The sequence below is a fragment of the Hyperoodon ampullatus genome (genome assembly GCF_949752795.1).
Source record: "Hyperoodon ampullatus genome assembly, chromosome: 12".
Lineage (NCBI taxonomy): Eukaryota > Metazoa > Chordata > Mammalia > Artiodactyla > Ziphiidae > Hyperoodon > Hyperoodon ampullatus.
The window spans coordinates 86,916,420-86,935,803 of NC_136925.1; the positions used below are offsets into that span (position 1 = coordinate 86,916,420).

Here is a 19,384-nt window from a genome sequence, read left to right on the forward strand (position 1 = left end):
TACATCAGGCTAATGAAGGTGGAGCACATCCATTTCACAAAAGGGATGCCTCCCAGTGGGGAGGACATGAACCCCAAGTCCTGGATGACACGCGGGTGCCAACAACCCTCACTGCCCCTCTGGCCTCTGGAATCTCCTGTTCTGTCTTTCACACTTGACCGACACCTTTCCTGGTTGGGTATTTCTTTTCTAAATTGGTTAGCATACTCAGTGGGCTTCCCTGTGAGAAGGATTTCCCTGTAGGAAATCCTGCTGGCTGTCGAATTCTCTTTGGCCCGACTTTCTCCATCTCTGTACATAACCACACAGGCACGTCTACAGCTTAGTGCTCAGGGGTGGCCGTATTACTCTCCTTGGCCGCTCTTAGGGCACAGATCTGCGTGGCCTCCAAGTGCAAATGCAAAGGGTTTCTCTATGGGAGTGAAACACCCATGGATGTGAGTTCCTAAAGGCAGTCAGTACGGAGACCGACACACACAAGGATGTTGTCTAGTGGGCTCGGTGAAGAGGATGGAAGGGAAATACTATTTTACACAGGGTTAGGGTTAGGGTTAGGGTTAGGGTTAGGGTTAGGGTATCATTCATTCCTGTGTTTCTGTGAACCCTGAGACCCTGCTGAGCCCAGGCTGGACAACTTCACTTCTACTCTGAAATAAAGGGTCCTATGGGTACCTTGTGTGTTGCCTTTTTGGTCAAGAAGCCCAACAACAGGGTGTGTCACACTGGATGCTGGACAGACCAACCCCCAGTGGCCTGACTTCCTTCGGCCGGGGTGGGAAGGGAGCAAATCAACAGGCATCAGATGAGAAACTGGCCAAGGTCAACGATTCACCATGTTTGGAAACGTGAGCTCAGCTGTGAGGCAGGTTAAGGGACCAGAGACCTGATCCAAAAGGGCTTTTGGAGAACTTGGGTCTGAATCCTCCAGCCCGTGCTTTCAACCTGTATCACCAAGAGTCCAATATATCAATTGTGCCATTGCCCGAGGGACCATCAGGAAACAGGGAGAGAGCAACCCGAGGTCTTGGGGACCCCACTGCCGCTCCACCTTGATTGACTGCACTTTGGAGTTTCACGCAGGATGGAGGGACCTCCTGCTGTAAAAGTGGGCGGTGAGGAAAGGGGGAAGGCAGCCTGAACACCCTGTTACAGCCCAGTAAGAACCCCGGTGCCGGCTGAGGTTGCGTCAGAAGGGCCGGGAACCTGTTCTGTGCACTGTGTCAACACGCTGTCACCTTCATCACGCTCTCTTCTGTATAAAGGAAACTTTATACAGAATCAACAGGATTAAAAGCCTGGCATTATCACTGCCTCGAGCAGGATGCTGGGTTTTCCATCCCATGAAGCAGGGGCCAGAGAGCTTTCACGCTGCGCTGCAAGACATCCTGGAAAGTTCCTAAGTCAGGTAGTGGGGGTCAAGGACAAGCCCTGGGGGTCACGGAGTGCTCATGGGTGAAGCCCTAATTAGACGCTCCCAACGCCCCTCCCAGAATGTGTGGTCAGCGTGTTAATAGCGTCTTCCTATGGTGGAAAGTGAAACGTTGTGACATAAAGTCTTCCCTACGTAACACAAATCAAGTTTCCATCTGCTCTACACAGGGAAGGTTCTAGAGCTCCACGGGGGTCTTGGGAAGAGTCCGTTTTCTTAAGATCTTTCCAGGACAACAAATTTCTTCCCTGTGTGACTGTGAGACATCTTTAAAACACGCGCACACACCACATACCATACGCCCTCACACCACACACACACTTACACATACACACGCCACCCACCACACAATGTGCATGTACACGCACTTTCACACATTCTCTTGCACACACACCACACACACACGCACGCACACACCCCCCACCCCGCCCCGTGCTCTCCTGTCCCTCGAATTCTAGGCAGAAACCCACAGCCCGCACTCCGTGTACCTCTTTGGAGAGCCTGGTGAAGAGGTCTCCTCCGCGCAGGAAGTCCAGAATCAGATAGAGTTTTCCCTCCGTCTGGAAGGCTGTGGAAGGAGAGAGTTGAGAGCATTTCGGCGTCATGGTCCCCTGCGGTAGACATCATTCCCCTGGGTCCAGGCTCTGAGTGCAAAAAGCCCGTCTCTTGTTGGCTCAAACAATACCGCGTAGCCTGTAACCCTGGGTCATTTCAGAAACAGGACTGGGGCCGGGCTGGAGACCGCACAGCGGAGTGAGGGCAGGACTTGGGGAAGGGAGTCGATGGTGATGAGTTCTGTCTCTCTCACTTTTCTTCATGGTCTGGAGGTTATTTCTCCTCCTCTCCCCACGCCTTCCCCGCCTCCTTCCTCTTTCCTTCCTTCTTCCTTCCCTCCCTCTCCTTCTTCCTGCCTTTTTTTAATCACAAAGGGATTGAAAGACACACGGAGAAAAGTATGTGTAGGTTCCACTTGCTCTCATCACCACTACTGACACGGAGCTCTGGGCACATCCGTGTCTTGTTAGAGACTTGGCTTTGCTGGAAGGTGGCTGGTGAGCAGCAGGGCGATTGCCGCGACATCTGGGATGAGTCCCCTCCCCTTCCTAGGGAATTGTGCTCCGTACAACTCAGGGCTCAAGGATATCCACCACCTGTTCCTTCTTTTACAGCTGCGCCGGGGATGGGTCAGCCCAGCTACCTGTACCTGGTGGCAGCAGCGCTCGTGCTCTCACTTTGGCCCCTGAGGGCCACAGTTATGGGCATGGAGTTCACGGTTCAGGCCCCGCCCGCCACCAGCAAGGGCACGCCTTGGTCAAAGGGGGGGACGGTGCATGCATGTGAGGCTCAAGAGAAACTAACCACCGTGGCTACTGGATGGTCAGTTCAATGTTCCCGCTGGTCTGGCACGTGGCATCTATTTTACACACAAAGGAAGTATGGCTGGGAGGGGTGCTGACATCCCCACACACTTGGGAACTTTTCATTTTCTAAAAGTCAATGCCAGAAGCATTATAAATGTTGGGGTTTTAGAAACATAAAGCCTCTAACTAGAAACCCCTTTGTCAGAATTGTGTAAACTGCAGCGTGGATGAATGCTCCATCCTAGGGCTTGACAGGCAGACAGAGGACAAGTAGCTTGTGATCCATCACAGAGGTCACGTGGAGGATGCCTTTAAAAATCTCTGCAAGACCCCAGTTCTCAACTTCTTCAGAAAAACACCCAGGAAACCAACCGAAACGACACCTGGATCGGATCTGACACCAGCGAATCAGCAGCACTGAGGCGGCCATGTGATAGAGGGGGGTCAGCCTGCTGCCACCGTTGGGATCTAAGGGCACCTGCCCGTGGCCTGAGGGATCCGGCCACCACGCAGCTGCCCGCAAGGTCACATCCATGTTGGCTCTTATTATTTCTGAAAGGAGAGGCCCCGTGCTTTCCAAACAGGACTTTCTAAACTGTCTTCTTAGGAATAGCAGAAGTTCACGAGCAAAGAGCTCTGTCCTCCCGCCTTTGCATGTGTTCATGCCTTCACTCCCGACGTGGGTAAAAGTCACAGACAGTCTCCTACAACTGTGCCCGTCCCTGAACCCTGTACCAACAAGGTACGGGACTTGTCCTTGTTGTGCCCAGCGCTTCGCCCATATTAATTACTCGATTAGGGCACAAAGCTGTAATGCAGTCTGCCATGACTCTGGAGCCGCCATCTCATTACTTTTAATTTGAAGATTTCACTTATTGCTCCTCCGAGTAGGTAAAATGGCAGAAAGCAAACGAAGAAGCCTTGTGTGGTATCGCAGATATGTGGCCTCAGAAATCAGAATTATTCCATCTGAGTCTCAGTTTTCTCTTCTGAGAAATGGAAACAATAGTCTACCTTGAAAGGCAGTTTTGAGGGCTCAAAGAGCTACTGTCTTTCAAATGTCTAAAATACAGTCTTTACCTAAAATGCAGGAGATGTTACCATTCTGGTTTAAAGAAACTATGGGGTCATAGGCACTTTACTCTGAAACAACACAAAAATATGTCATACATTCACCCCATCTAGGTTGAGACCTTTTTTTAAAACCACTTCCTCCATGTTGATAATTTAATTAAGGGTAACCTCTCGCTCCCTCAGATTCGGTTTTTCGAGATGAAACAGGGCATCTTCCTCCCCCAGAGAAGAAGAATCTGAGGCTCAGGAACCCGGGGGGGAGAAAGCTCCACCCCAGATAGGGCCGGACGCTGAGACAAGGAATCGATGCCGATTTCCTCCGATTTGGGGGAGGGTTGGTCTAGGTCCTCTCAACAGCAGGGAATTTTTTTCCCTCCCTTTACCGTAATGAAGCTTTACGATGAAAGGGTGATTCACTTCTGCCAAAATGTCTCTCTCCATCTTCGATCTGACTCGGTCCCGAACTGCAAGACAGAAAAATCGAAGGCTTTCAATGGCAGGATGTGAAACACAAGACATTAGATATAAATAATTTCCCCCAACTTTTTGTTACAAACTTTTCAAACATACACAAAAGTTGAAAGAGAAGGTTGAATGACCCCCCACCAAGTACTCCACTTAGATTCAACAACTGCTTACATTTCGATACATTTTCTCTCCCCCTCTCTCTATCTCCCTCTCTTTCCGCACACATACACACATTTTAGCCACGAATCTGACAATAAACTGTCGACGCTGTGACACTCGACGCCTAGGCGCATTTACATGCAGCATTCCCTGAGAACAGGGTAATCTCTTACATAACCCTAACGCGACTGTTGCCCTGAAGAACATTCACCATCATTCCATAATATCATCTAACATCTGATACATATTCCAATCCTGCCCGCCCTGACATGTCATTTACAGCTGTTATTTTTTCCAACCTCAGATTCGGTCGAGGTTCACACGTTTGATCTGGTTGTTATATTTCCTTATTCTTTTTGCTTCTAGAATACAATGGTCCCGCATCTTTTTTACCCCTGTGCTTTTTGTGGGCTTTTTGGTTAAGTCCAGGTCGGTTTTCTTGTAGATTGTTCCTACGTGTGTCTGATTGTTTCTTTACTGGTTGTTCTAACTCCTATATTTCTTATAAACCGAGGTTAGGTCTGGACGCTTCATAAGGTTGAGACTAAATATATATATATATATATTTTTTTGTGTGTGGTACGCAGGCCTCTCACTGTTGTGGCCTCTCCCATTGTGGAGCACAGGCTCCGGATGCGCAGGCTCAGCGGCATGTGGGATCTTCCCGGACCGGGGCACGAACCCGCGTCCCCTGCATCAGCAGGCGGACTCTCAACCACTGCACCACCAGGGAAGCCCCAAGGCTAAACATTTTTGGCAAAAATACCTCCCGGGTGATGCTGCAGGCCTCAAGGTGCAGCAGATGTGGGGAGGAGTGCCGCATTACCCTTGCTCAGTGATGCTAAATTCTAGTGGGTCAAGGTGGCAAGTCATCAGCCTCTCACTGCAGAGATGTGTACATCCCCTTGTAAGTAACAAATAACGTGAGGGGTGATATTTTGGTATGGAATGACCTGTGGGTTCCCTTACAATCCTTCATCCTTTAGCTTACATATACGATCCTTGCTTATACGGATCAAGGATGCGTGAGTCATTTAGGGTTACAAAATGGCAATGTTCTCATTTCTGATGGGACTAGAAATCAAGAGGAAAATCCCTTCTCTTCCTCTTCCTGAGGATAACTATGGATTATGGATTTTTTTAAAAAAATGAGTGTGTTATAACCAATTACAATATTATTCTTTTCAGTGCTGACATTGCCTAAAGTTTAGCCATCTGGGAATACAGATGGGATTAGTTTTGAGGAAAAAATAAACAAAAAAACAAACAAAATCACCACTTGAGAATAAGAACAACTCCAGGATGCCACAAGCAAATTGGTACACCCAGGGCAATGTCCGAGTGACGTCCTATGGCCCCGTGTGTGTGAAGGCAGAAACTTTCCTCAAATATTCCTAAGTGTGACAAGTATGATGAATACCACCGTATGGACCAAGTATTTAAGTCGTTCATACTTTGGTCTTATGATATGTACTTTTAAAGTTTTATTTAAAAAGTCCTTCCCAAAGGATGGCTATAATAAAAAAAAAAACCCACAAACAATGGAAAATAACAAGCGTGGGTGAGGATGTGGAGAAGTTGGTGGGAATGTAAAATGGTGCAGCCACTGTAGAAAACAGTTTGTCAGTTCCTCACAAAGTTAAACACAGAAATACCATGTGACCCAGCAATTCCATTCCCCAAAGAACTGAAAACAGGAATTCCAACAGATACTGGACACCCACATTCACAGCAGTATTATTCACCATAGCAAAAATATGGCAGCAACCCAAGGGTCCACTGATGGATGCCTGAATAAGCAAAAGGGAGTTTGTCCACGCAATGGACTATCACTCAGCCCTAAAAAATAAAACTCTGACACACACTACAGCAGGGATAAACCTTAAGAACACTACACCAAGCAAAGTAAGCCAGACATAAAAGGACAAATGCCATATAATTCGACTTACATGAGGTCCCTGGAGAAGTCAAATTCATAGAGACAGAAAGTAGAAGGGTAGGTGCCAGGGGCTGGAGGAGGGAAGTAGGAAATTGTTCTAATGGGGACAGAGCTTCTGCTTGGGATGATGAGAAAGTCTGGGGTAGAGATAGTGGTGATGGTTACACAATATTGCAAATGTATTTACTAACACCACTTACAAATGGTTAAAATGATGGATATCCTATTAAGTATATTTTATCACAATGAAAGAGCACAGAAGTCCTTCCTGTCCCTGGGCCCCAGGACAGTCTCCTGCATTTTGCTCCATGACTGGCTTCCTCTTTCACACTCGGGTGCTCAGGCTCCCTGGGGTCCACCTCTGCTTTGGTGCCCTGGCCGCTCACCTTCCCGGTGGGTCTGTGGCTGAGAGCCCAGGGCCCGCGGCCTGGAGCACACACACCCGGGCTCCGTCTCTCCCAGCGCACAGGTGGCTCCCTGCTCAGCTTCCTCCTCTGTAACCTGGGGTGAAGATGGTACCTGCCTCACGGGGTCATGACGAGAACAACGGGTAGTGTGTGAGCACGACGGTGCTGGTCCCACAGCCAAGGCCATGCCTGCACTGGGGTCATTTTACTGCCTAGTAAGTGGAGTCAGCTTCACTGCATGGTACGAGTCAAGGGCTTTTCCCTGACCTTCCTCTCTGCTCTGATGCCTGGCTGTTCCCGGTCCGATACAGACCCCTATGACTGCAGTGGCCCTGAATCGCCCTGAGACGCTGGAAGGGCCGAGCGCTGGCACCCAGGATGCAGAGCTGCCCCGGCAAGCGGGAGTCTGGGGGCCACAGTGTGAAGAGGGAAGCAGGGGAGCCTCCCGAGGGCTGTGTGCCTGGGGGAGGGGGGGCCAGGCGCCCGGGGGAGTCTCCATGGGTGCCACCTTCAGAGGCCGCGGGAGGGCAGCACTCCTCCGCTGGGGACGCAGCCGTGACTGCTTTCACCCCTGGAGGGAGGCGAGACACCGGGTGTGTGATGGGGTTAGTGAGCAAGACCCGAGGAGAGGTCGGTGTCTCTGGGTGGCTTTTTTTGGTGTCGTTTTAAGAAGTTTTGATATGCTTCTTCATTAAAACACATTTCATCTATTCATTCTTTAAAAAGTAGTTTATGGTAGAGGTAAAAATAAGAGGGTCTGTTGTTGAACACGACTGCAGCTACACCAGAGAGAAGGTTTTACGGCAGCATCTGTGCGGCTCCATCAGGACACGTCCCCAACACAAGCTCATCCCGTGGTAGTTCTGGCCGTGGACACCCCGGCACGGCCACCACTTAGGAGAATGAACAAGGGGGGCAGAAGCAGACAGTTCCCAGGCAGACAGTACAAGGAGTCGCTCCATTTCCTGTCTATCCCGAGCTACAGGTTCCAGTGGCTCTGCCACGGAGAACAGCAGAGAAAGGGTTTCAGGAGGGTCAACAGAAGCAAAAGCTGAGACCCATTCATTCAATAAAAGACGCAGAGGATGCCAGCTAAAGACCCTGAAGGGAGAACGGGATCCCACGTAAGCAGTGGGATCCGAAAGACGTCTCTCCAAACACGTGCACAGGCTGAGGAGGAGACCTTGGGTGGGACAGGGTCACAGGAAGGAAGGGGGGATGCGTCAGTGACAGGGGGCCTGGGGCCGCCCCTCCCAACCCTGGCCGACAAGACGCCTCTCTGAGCAGCTGCTGTGCGGACCCACGGGCTCTTCATGGTGGGAACCTCATCCGACGCATCTCAGGCTCCTGCGTCCTTTGCCTCAGGGAGTGGAGCCGGCTGAGAAGGGTCCGCGGGAGACAGTCGTCCGTCACCCCCATGTACTGCCACCCCCAGGCACGTCCTCCTCTGGGGAGAAGCCCTGGTCCGCTCCCACCCCCATGACGTGATCTGGTGAAGCAGGTGGCAGAGGACTGGGACCCTGTGTTCCCACCCCCGTCTTGCCATCCTGTTGCAAAGCTCACTCTTTGACTTTGGTTAAGAAAATCTAAAAATCCTCTAAATGGGACTGATGTTATTATCTTGGGTTCAGACCTCTTTGGAATGAGGAACACTGCTTAGTGTTACTTACGCATCTGAAGATAGTATTTGTCATGGAAAGCAAAGGCCACAATAAGCCTGGTGACAAAATTAGAAAGAGATGCTTACATTCAAATTTCCAAGGGGCTGTCCAGTTATAGGGGTAAAATAAATACATATTTCTTCCCTACATTTTACACAACAATAAATCCAAGATCGATTAAAGAGGTAAGTGTTAAAAAAAAAACAAGCTGTAAAAATGGTAACAAAGATGAATACTCATCTGATGTCTGGGTGGGAATCTTTGTTTTAAATAAAAGCAATGGAAGAAATAACCTAGGAGAGAGTGATAGACTGAGTTACCAAACAGATTTCCCATCCAAAAGGTCATAAAATTAAAAGGCAGACAAAAAATTCAGAGATTATCTGAAACAAGCAGAAAAAGGGCCAGGAGCCTAAATACACACACTATCTAAATACTCTTATTCTGTCTAAAGTAACAGAGGAGAAACCAAGACTCCAGCCCCAACAGTGAACCTAATGGAGCACAGATAAGACACATCGCTTTGGGGAAGATGCTTTCAAACATGTTTGGTAAGGTTGACCCCCGGGGCATAAACTGCTGAAACACAAGCATACTGGGTCCAAGGTGGCAGGAAAAGGGAAAGGCTGTGTTCATGGCGGCGCAGGATTTTATCACTGCAGACGGCCAACGGGGGAAGTGACCGGGGCCAAGCTAACACGATGCGCAAGGACAGCTGTCACACAGGCAATGCCCTTCAGATGTGAAACAGCAGGCGTGAGGCCAGCTCTGCAAAGGTGACTGGGCATCTCCGGGTCTGCAAGCTCTGGCTTTGCCGGGCTGAACCGGCACCAGACCTCACCACCACCCTCTCTAGGTGGCGGCAGTCACTCGGGCCACCAGGGATGGAGGGAAAGGCCCTGAACGGTGCCTCAGCCATCTGATGGGCAGCTGCAGAGTGGTCCCTCCACCAAGAAAGAAAACCGACATGAGAGCAAGTGCTTCATTTCTGATGCTGAGCAGTTCAAGCTGCCCCTGGAGGCTAAGGATTCCAAGGGATTTTGAGTCCCAAGACTCAGATGCATAAAAAAAAAAAAAGCCCAGAGAGATGTTTCCTTCATCCTTCCATTGCTATCGTGCCAACGAGTTACAGAAATGGTGAGACACGCCAGCCTGAGGCGAAACGTCCCCAGTAATCTCCCACTGGGTGTTCTGGACCGGCGCGGGGTCTGGAGCCAGGCCACTGCCTCCCTGTGATATTTACTCTCTGGCATGAGACATGTGAGTCTGGAATCGAGCGGGGCTTGACCGTATAGATGGAAAAACCCAAATGTCCTAGACTATTTTGAGATTCACTAATAAACCGTAGACATCGGTGATAAACTAAAATCTTTTACACTTCACATCAACCCTGTACTTGTGGCTGACCCGCCATGCGAAGGATTACGGTGATGTGCTTTGCACGGCTGCTTTGCTCTGTACGGTAACCTGCAGCTCCAGGCGCCGGCTGTGACCTTCCCGCGTCCTTCAGCCTTCCGGGCCCGGGGCTGCCCCTGGGGCTGACATGAAGGCGGGAGCGCCTGTAAACTCGTCCTACCTGTTCAGCACAGTTTCCTTCCCAGGAAAGTAGAGGATGCAGCACACTGTGGGATTACCCTGCTGGACGTGACACACAACACAAAACCAGAGCTGCTTTCTGGACCCCACACACACACATTTTTCGGATTGGGCCCACGTCCCCAAGGCTTCCACGCCCTCCTCTCCATCAGACAACTTCAGGGGCACCTGCTCCCAGGTGCTCCTGTGGAACTGAAGGTGCAGGTCATGCTATCCTGTTTATTTTCTTTCCTCAACCACTTGGCCTGTTCTGGACTTCTGGAGTTAAAAAGTTGGCTAATGCCCCTTGTGCCCTAACAAAAAAAAGGTCTCAACATCCGTAGTCCTTTGAAGTCTCTGGCAAGTGACGAACCACAATGCACGCAGGTCCCTTTTGCCAGCCAGCCGACGGCTTGGCGCCCTGAGCGGATTTGAGCCTTGAGGCCTCCTGGGATTTCCTGCATCCCCACCCTCAGTGAGTCACCACAACTCTCTGAAAAATGGTCCATACGATCTCCTAGAGCCAGTCGGGAAATGCTCATGAAACTGGTCTTGAAGTACGTGGCAACTGCAAGCTGCATAAGAACCCCTGGTAAGAATCACTAACCTACTTTGGAGGATGGATTTACTTAGGAGAGCTCCATCTGCAACGAGGCTGGGACCGAAATCCTCTCGTTAGAGTTGGACACCATTGCCTGTATTTGCCTGTTTTTAAATGACCTCCCTCAATACACATTACTTTTACGCTACATTATATATCATGTCATATCATGTTACATTATGTTACATTATATTCTACTATATAGAGACTGTATTTGAAAAGAAAATGAAGCGTGAGATAAAAACAAGTCCTATCGGTCACGGTGAAGATGAGAGATGGCCAGGTAGGAGGTACACCTTAGAAAAGCCCGGGGTTGCTGTGGACGGGGCTGCGACATCCCTCAGGGACCGCGGGGCGCGGGACCGCACGCGTTGCACGCAGCCGTGCATCTGCAGGCGGCCGCGGTCACGGGGAGGCCTGAGCCTTTTAACTGGAGCCGGACACCAGGCTGGTGAAGAACTCAGGCTCTGCCCAGCTGAGTGACCACACTTACTGCCTCCTGCCTCTGTCCACAAAAACCTGCCAGGTCTGCAGTTATATCCCGAGCGGTCTCCTGGATGCAGAATAAAAATCCACCTTCACACAATATCTTTTAACCTTCAAAGGTCTAATTCATAGCAAAGAGGGGCCTCCCGTGGGAAGCTGTGTTGCTAAACGTTTGGTGACCAAAACTTTGTACTGCTCATCACCTCAGAGAGAAAAGGAAGAAAACCACGCATGATGAAAATTAAAACATTAGCCACACTGATGATTCTATCGGGCACAATTCCCCAAGATTTGTCTCTATGCTAGATTATTCAAACCAAGACTGACATGGTTACTTAACTAACTTCTTTACCAGAGAATCCTTCTGTGGGTAAATCTTCAGCCCATTATGTTTTCATATTTACAGGCATTAAAGATGCAAGTAGTGAAAAAAAAATCTCTTTCCTACTTTTTCTCTACAATGTAAGAAATGCAATTCTGGTAGAAATGAACATATAAACAATGCCAAGGCACACAGCCGGTGTATTACAACAAACGGGAGAGCTATTACTTAAGGATGATGTTTACATGTTACTTCTTGTCTTAGATCATCTACTGGGAAAACAGCTCCCCTGAATAGTAAATACCCCAGGGACAGCTGGATGAGGCTTCCTGATGAGGAAATGATGCCCTAGGGGTGGGGGGCACGGCTGGTCCCAGGTGCCCCCCTCCTGGGAGGGGAGGAACACGGGATAGAGACCCCACCACCTCCAAATCATGTGATTCTGAGTGTGTGGCTTCACTGCATTGTGACTCAGTTTCCTACAATACCAATAAGGGCACTTAAAGCGTGTGCTTGGAACTTGCCTTACCTTCCCCCCTAGGAATCTGTAATCATCCAAATGTGAATCAAATGACATAAATGAATTAGCATGGAAATAACAGCTGTTCAAACTAAGGCACCGATTAAAGCTTAGTTTCTAAGTCAGTGTTTTTAAAACAAAGCATCTTGGTGTAAGAGAAAAGGAAATAAAATGGTGCTGGAAACCACATTCTGAGGTTTGAAACCAACCAGGCTAACTCTGACCAGGGGCTATTTCAAAATGTTGTAATCAGCGTGAAGGTAATCCACGCATTTCTGTCCTGGTCACCCCGCACACTCCCGCATTCCCTCCTGTATCTGCTGACATTCGAGGGATGGAATCAGAGCTCTACTTAAAGAAAGGATAGAGGAGTGACAGAAACTGGGCTCCAAAGGACAATCCGACAGGCTCGGAAAGCACCGTTCAGGACCATTTCCATCTTATCTCCCAGCCAGGCTCTGGCAGTAACCCACACACACAGCTGGCCAGAAACACCCATGAAGTGACCGTAATGGTCTATTAGTTACTTACTAAACAAAGAGATTTGCCAGAATAATATTTTCTTCCTTTAGAATCAACAGGACACAACTTCCTTCCTTCAAAGGAAGGAGCATGTATTACCTTTGGGCTTAGAAAGTTGACTTATAAGGAAAACGGCTGAAAAATTAGTTAGGCATGAGAACACAGATGAAGTCCTACCAGAAAATTTTCATTGCAAAGACATATTTCACATAGAAGCTCTCTCCACATTGTGGAGAGCTGTTTCAATCCTCACTGGAATTCTACAAGAGGAGCCCTCCTGGGGTGGACGTTTGTGGTCCCCAGCAGGTGCCAGGCACCCTTGGTAACTAACACCATCACAGGCTCTTCACAAAGCTGGAGGAACCGGGGCTGAACAGAGACGTAAGTCTTTCTAACCAGATGGTAATTAACGCTCAACCCTCCTCCTCACTGCCCCCCTGCCCCCCACTTAATCAGACCTAAGCCAAACCTAGACCAGAAGAGTCCTAACACACCTCCAATGCCAGTTTTCATGGAGAAAAGGACCAGAAATGAATACAGGTGACCGTGAACCTTGTGCCAGCAGCAGCACCTCACGTGCACTGACGGATTTAATCCTCACATCAACAACGCTGTGAGGTAGATACTATTACTGACATCTCATTTAAGTAGGAGGAAACAGAGGCCAGGAGAAGTTCCCCAGGGTGACACAGCCAGTGGAGTCTAAGCCGGATGGGGTCCCAGGGTCCAGTGTCTGTGCTCCCAGCCACTGCATCAGGGTCCTCTTGCTGGCAGTACCTTAGAGATACCCGGATTCTCATAACCAGACCACATCCAGACCAGGGATTCGAGGAGTTGACCTGAAGTGACCCCAGCATTCTGTGAAAGTCCTGCAGGCCATTCCAGCTTGCGGCCAAGGCTGGGAACCACCTTATTAATGTGGGTGACAGTCCCCACTTGCCAGCTCACTAAATGGGGGATGGAGACCAGGCTTGCTTCACTTGTGGTCTCATGCTTGGGAATACACTGACAGTCTTTTAAACCAAATTCCTCTACAACACAAAGTGGGGCGTCACCCTTTGGAATTCATTATGTTTGGAATTCCTTACATAGAACTGTCACCTGCGATAATTCAGTGTTGAGTCACGAATAGAGAAACTTTGTCAATTAGAGACATTGAACACTTTGAAAGGGTCCTTAAGCGACGACGGGGGGAAAAGCAGCACCATCCCTGCTCGCGAGGGGGGCTGCGGGTTAGGCTGGGGGCGGCTCACGCCTGCCTGCTCGTCACACTGTCAGCTGCTTCAGCCGTTGACATTTTCCTTAGAAATGGCGTGCCACCTCTTTAAAGAAAGGCGGAGGCAGGCGCCTGACCCCTCCAAACCCATTTAAAGGAGAAACAGAGCTGTCAGAGACTATTATCCGTTTGCCAAGTTATTTGGAATCCAAATGACGACGGCACTCCCTTCTGTACACGGGACAGCCATCCGCGTTTCTGAGAAACCATCCGGAAGTTTGCAGTCATTGCCATGAGTCCTCCGCCCCCTTCTCCGTTTTCCCCTTTTCAAAATAATTTCACTATTGAAGTTCCTGGTCTGCACTCCTGGAGGGCGCCGCTCTCACCCACATTTCTTTTCTAACCCATTCTTCTGATTCACTAATGAGCCTGCAAACTGGTGATGCTTTGAGGATGGAGAATGGCTTACGAATATTCGAATCTCTCAGGCTAACAGAATGCAGAGGTGTTGGAGCCAAAACAAATCTAAACAACCGGCTTCTTTCACACGGGAGGAGAAAGGAATGCCTAGAAAGCTCAGAAGGCCCCTCGGTGGCTCAGAGACCTGGCCTCCGTGCTGGATGTACTTGGTCCTCCTATCATGGTTCCAAGCACCACCTCACACAAAGGACTGTTTTGTAAAACGTCTATATCTTCTCTTAGGGAAATAAGCTCTGATTGCACTTCTGGGGAAAAAATATATTCTTTAGTGATGGACCATTTTGAAAAGCTAAAATAGTAGACGATATAAGATAACGTTTGGTTCAAAAGCTGGCTTTTAAAGGAGCACTAGGAAGTGGGAAATTTTTCTGACTTTGTGCTTGTAAGTTTTATGCTTATATGGCTCATTCTCACAATGTAAAAATGATTTTACATAGTCAAGTGTATTGTTTTGGAATATTACACAAAAACTTTATATTATACAAAGTCAAATATATTCTATGTTTGTTGAAAAGTTGAAATATAGAACACAGAGAAGAAAATAAAAGCTCCCAGTAATCCTATGAGTGTTTTTGTTTTGGCATATTTCCAACGAGCACGACATATATTCAATATTCGTACACACACAGGCACCTACCTATACACGTGGAGGCACGCATGCATTTAACAACATCTCTATCGTCCTGTAACACAGTTTCATATCCTGCCTAATCCATGTAACCTTGTATCAGGGGCGCTTTCTCAAGGACACTGGATCGGATCATAAACACACGTGGAGACTTGCGTTCCCGTGGAAGCTGAGATCACCGAGATGAGCGTTTGCACACGCGCTAAGAGGTCAAGGCTGGGGCTGATGGATGGGCTGCTTCTCTCTCACGCCTCCAGAGCAGGGTGAACACACAAGTTCCCCCACAGTTCCAATTTCCCTCCCACTTCTCCCTCTTCCTCCTTTGGGGGCAGGAGAGGGTGAGATGGTATTTGATGGGAAAGAAGGAACAGTTACAACTTGAGGAGAAAGGGAACAATTGAAGGGCACTGAGCACATGCTGGTGAGGTTATCAGACGTGCTGATGGAAGGTGAGACAGGCGGCGGATCTCACCAGGAACAGTCTGGTCAGAGGATGAGCTGACATGGCTTCTGCTTCGACCTGCCCTCATCTTCAACCACAGGGAGCTGCCCGCTCTGTGTCTGAGAGAGTAAACCTCCATGCTTTGAGGATGAGAGAGTGGGTTTTAGCAAATGGCCATGTTACGTACCAGCTGTTCATTTTAAAAATAACAGCTTTATGGGCTTCCCTGGTGGTGCAGTGGTTGAGAGTCTGCCTGCCGATGCAGGGGACGCAGGTTCGTGCCCCGGTCCGGGAAGATCCCACATGCCGCGGAGCGGCTGGGCCCATGAGCCATGGCCGCTGAGCCTGCGCGTCTGGAGCCTGTGCTCCGCAACGGGAGAGGCCACAACAGTGAGAGGCCCGCGTAATGCAAAAAAAAATAAATAAAAACAGCTTTACCGAGATATAATTCATGTACCACTCAATCCACCCAATGTGCACAATTCGATGGTTTTTGGAATATTCAGAGTTGTGCAACCATCACCACAGTCAATTAGAAAACATTGTCATCACCCCCAAAAGAAACCCCATAGTCATTAAGCCACACCCTGTCTCCCTAACGCCCCAGGCCCCGGCAACCACTAATCTACTTCCTGTCTCTGTGGAAGCTACCTCTTCTGGATTTTCACATAAATGGAGTCCTACGATGTGGGAAACTTTGTGACTGGCTTCTTTTCACCCAGCATAATGTTTTCAAGGCTCCTCCAGGCTGAGGCACACGAGTCAGTATTTCACTTTTTTTATTGCCAAATAATATTCCGCTGTGTGGATGTACCGTACTTTATCCATGAGTTCATGGATATTTGGGGTTTTTCCACTTTTTGGCTACTGTGAATTAGCTAGTGCTGCTATGAACATTCATGTACACAAGTTTTTGTGTAGATGTATGTTTTCACTTCTCTTGGTTATACACCTAGGCTAGAATAGTTGGGTCATACGGTAACTCTATTTAACTTTTGAGGCAGTGCCAGAGAAGCTGTTCACTTTTTTAGACAGTCCGATGATCTTGAACTAACATATGTTTAATTTGATTTTCTATTTCTATGGAACTACCGTTTAGTGAAGAGATCATTTTATTCAAAGTTGGGGATAGAAAGCCAAAACCTGCTTTGTTTCCCATACGTCTTTTAACAAACATTCTTTAAAATTATATTATTATGAGGATCTTGGACTATTTGGCCACGATCAATTGACAAACAATTTTAGAAATATTATTATAGCTACAATAAAAAAAAGTTCACTATAAATAGCACGGTTTAAATTATGTTGTTGAATTAAAAACTCCAGTGTCAACAATAAACTATAAAACCAAAACTATATCATAGAACCCTAAACTTTTGTGTACAGAAGAATTACTGGGACAGTTTGTTAGAAAACTCAAATTCTAGGCTCTGCCCCAAGAGATTACAATCCAGTAGGCCAGAAGTGGGGCCTTGGGATCTATTTTTAACAACTTTCCCCAAACACATATAGGTGATTCTGATGCAGGCTCCAGTCTGGCCAAAGTGGGCAGTTTTTGTATTTTCTTTCATGGGTTGTGCTGACAGTGTCAACTTGATTGCTGTTTTCTATAGAAGTATTTACCCATCCTTTAAGAACTGTCTCGCTCACCTTCTAAATCCTTTTTGAATGGCCTCATGTGGAAGAACTCTTTCTTCCTTTGTATCTAAAATGTTTAGGTCTATATATATTTGGTCTATGCATTTATTGTTCTATATTATTGGTTCTGTGTGGTTCAAAATATATCTTATTTACCAGCTAGACAGTAAGTGACTTGAAGGCAAAGAATGACATATTTTTGTACTGTCCCCTGCATGTAGGTGCTGAGGACATTATGATATAAGACCTAAAAATTCAAGAGCTGCCTTGACACCTCTGAGCTTCATGGGCCCGAAAGGCTTAACCACGAGTTCCCCTGCCCTTGACAGATATGCCCCCCACCTAGCAGGAAAGGCTCCCCACCCTGTTGGTTCCCTATAAGCCAGACCAGCTGTACCCCATCTGGTCTTTAACCTAACATGTTCAGTTCCCTGCCAGCCCACAGAACTATTCAAATAAGCCCATCACATCTTCCCTGGAACCAGGGGCCACCCCACCCTCTTGTTACTACAAAGCCTGCATCTCACAGTCCCTGCAACTCACTCTGCTCCTGTGCAGCCCCTCGTGGCCCAGCATGCTGTGCAGTGCCCTCCGCCCCCAGTGAGAAGTGTAGGTGACTGATAAACTCTGTCGTCTCACCTGCCCAGGCCAGGTGTTGTGTGCCCAGCCTCTAGCGCTATTTAGGACACAGATCCCTCCCTCACCAATGGGTGAATAGGAGGTGATCAGAGCAGATGTAGTTGGTGCTCAGCTGTACGTATTGCTGGTTAAATGACCCTGAGCTTAGAATAGAGATTTTAGATGATAGCTTACCTTGACCTGCGTTATGTGCGTATACTTTTCTGGAGGGGAGGAGTATAGAAGCAGGGAATCAGGTGTTGGACTGAATTTCTAAAACCCAGTCCGGGGGGAAGAAAGGGAAATAATACAGCCGTGAATCACATTTTGTTTAAAACTGAGCAATCCAGTCTGAAGGATGAATTTAGGCTGATTTGTTGCCCAATACAGCCAAAACAACCTGCTTTTGCTTTCCTCCTCAATGCTCTTTTCCCCAAATGGCACGTTACAGCAGAGCATATGTGGAGGATGGTATTTACACAATATGGCTTTCCCTCTGAAGACTGTGGAAATTTTGCAGGGCTATGTTAGATACTCAGGGACATGCTTTTAATGTGTATTATCAATCAGAGAGTAACATGTCGACATACAGAAATCATGCAACACTAAACAGAATGTCTATTTCCCCCAATAACAAGCAGAGGATAAACCACAGTTACGTGTCTCCCCCTCTGTGACCTCTCACCTTTCAAGGTGGCCTTCTTCAGAACCTTCATTGCGTAGAGCTGCCCAGCATCCGACCCCTTGACTTTCCTCACCAGGAACACCTGAGAAAGAGAACACAGAACACCTGCAGTTGATATGACTGTAAATTCATTTTCCTTATTTGATTTGACACGGGGATACACAGGGAGTTTAGGAAACTCCAAGAAAATAAATACACTGTAGGAAAAACCTAAATGTAAAATCTTCTCCAACATCTGGGATGTCAGGAAAAGTTCATCTAACTTATTACCACCCTGTGAGGAGCTGTGTTACGTGTTCGTATGAAGAATCGCGTTTGTTTTCGGCACCACTCACTTTCTATGAAACATTTTATATCAGAGGGAATAGCACCCTCCTTTAAAAAAAAGACCAGTTGTTTAGAAAAACAGACACTATTCAGAAGTTTTCAGGGGGGTCATTTGGTTTATTGTGAATATGCCCTGTAAATCCCCAAGGCAAAGGCCACCCTGAGAGTCACTGTGAACCACACAGGACACTCTCTGACTCTCAATATGAGCTAGGCTCTCTTATTTTGAGCTTTCTTCACCCAAATTTCAGCTTTGAGTAGCTTAAGTTTATAGTTGGAGTTGGTTTCTAAATGGCTCTTACATCATCTTATGTGGACACAACATCTGCTGGGATACATTTTGACGTGTATCATGGAGGAAAAGACAATTGTTTGGGAGGCTGAGCTTAAAAGTCACATTCGTAGTCGTTGAACAAAATTAGTAAAAAAACCAACCAACCAACCTGGGGTATCCGTTACGAACAGAACACCTTCCACACAGATGAAACAACAGTATTTGCTTTTTCTAACAGTATTTACCAATAGATGCAAAAATCTGCTGTCATGACAGAGACGCGGGTGCAGACGTGTGTGTCCAGAAGGCACAGGTGCTGCCCGCGTGTGTGCTTGGAGCTTCCCTGCGTGCAGTCGCCACGGATCATGTTCAAACCCACAGGGGCTGTGGGACAGGGTGATCTGCCCACCGTACTGAAGTGAAGATGACCCGTTAGCCCCAAGACGAGGCATTCGTCATCGGAACGCTAGTGACAAGAGTAAGACCCCTCTTTCAGAACGAGGGGACGACGGAGAAAAATGAGGACAGGTGTATGAAGGATGTGCGTCCGGA

The 19,384-nt window shown here is 48.0% G+C and overlaps 1 protein-coding gene across 3 annotated transcripts in view; it reads right to left on the minus strand.

Annotated features, from left to right (window-relative positions):
* Window positions 1–19,384, minus strand: part of RPS6KA2 (ribosomal protein S6 kinase A2) — a gene marked incomplete at both ends in the record, with an annotated part of 338,217 nt that overhangs the window by 60,707 nt on the left and 258,126 nt on the right. For all 3 annotated transcript variants that reach the window (XM_079716506.1, XM_079716505.1, XM_079716507.1), the window contains 3 exons: window positions 1,918–1,997; window positions 4,248–4,328; window positions 18,232–18,313. In XM_079716506.1, the coding sequence (XP_079572632.1) occupies window positions 1,918–1,997; window positions 4,248–4,328; window positions 18,232–18,313 (243 nt within the window). The remainder of the gene's footprint in view (window positions 1–1,917; window positions 1,998–4,247; window positions 4,329–18,231; window positions 18,314–19,384) is intronic.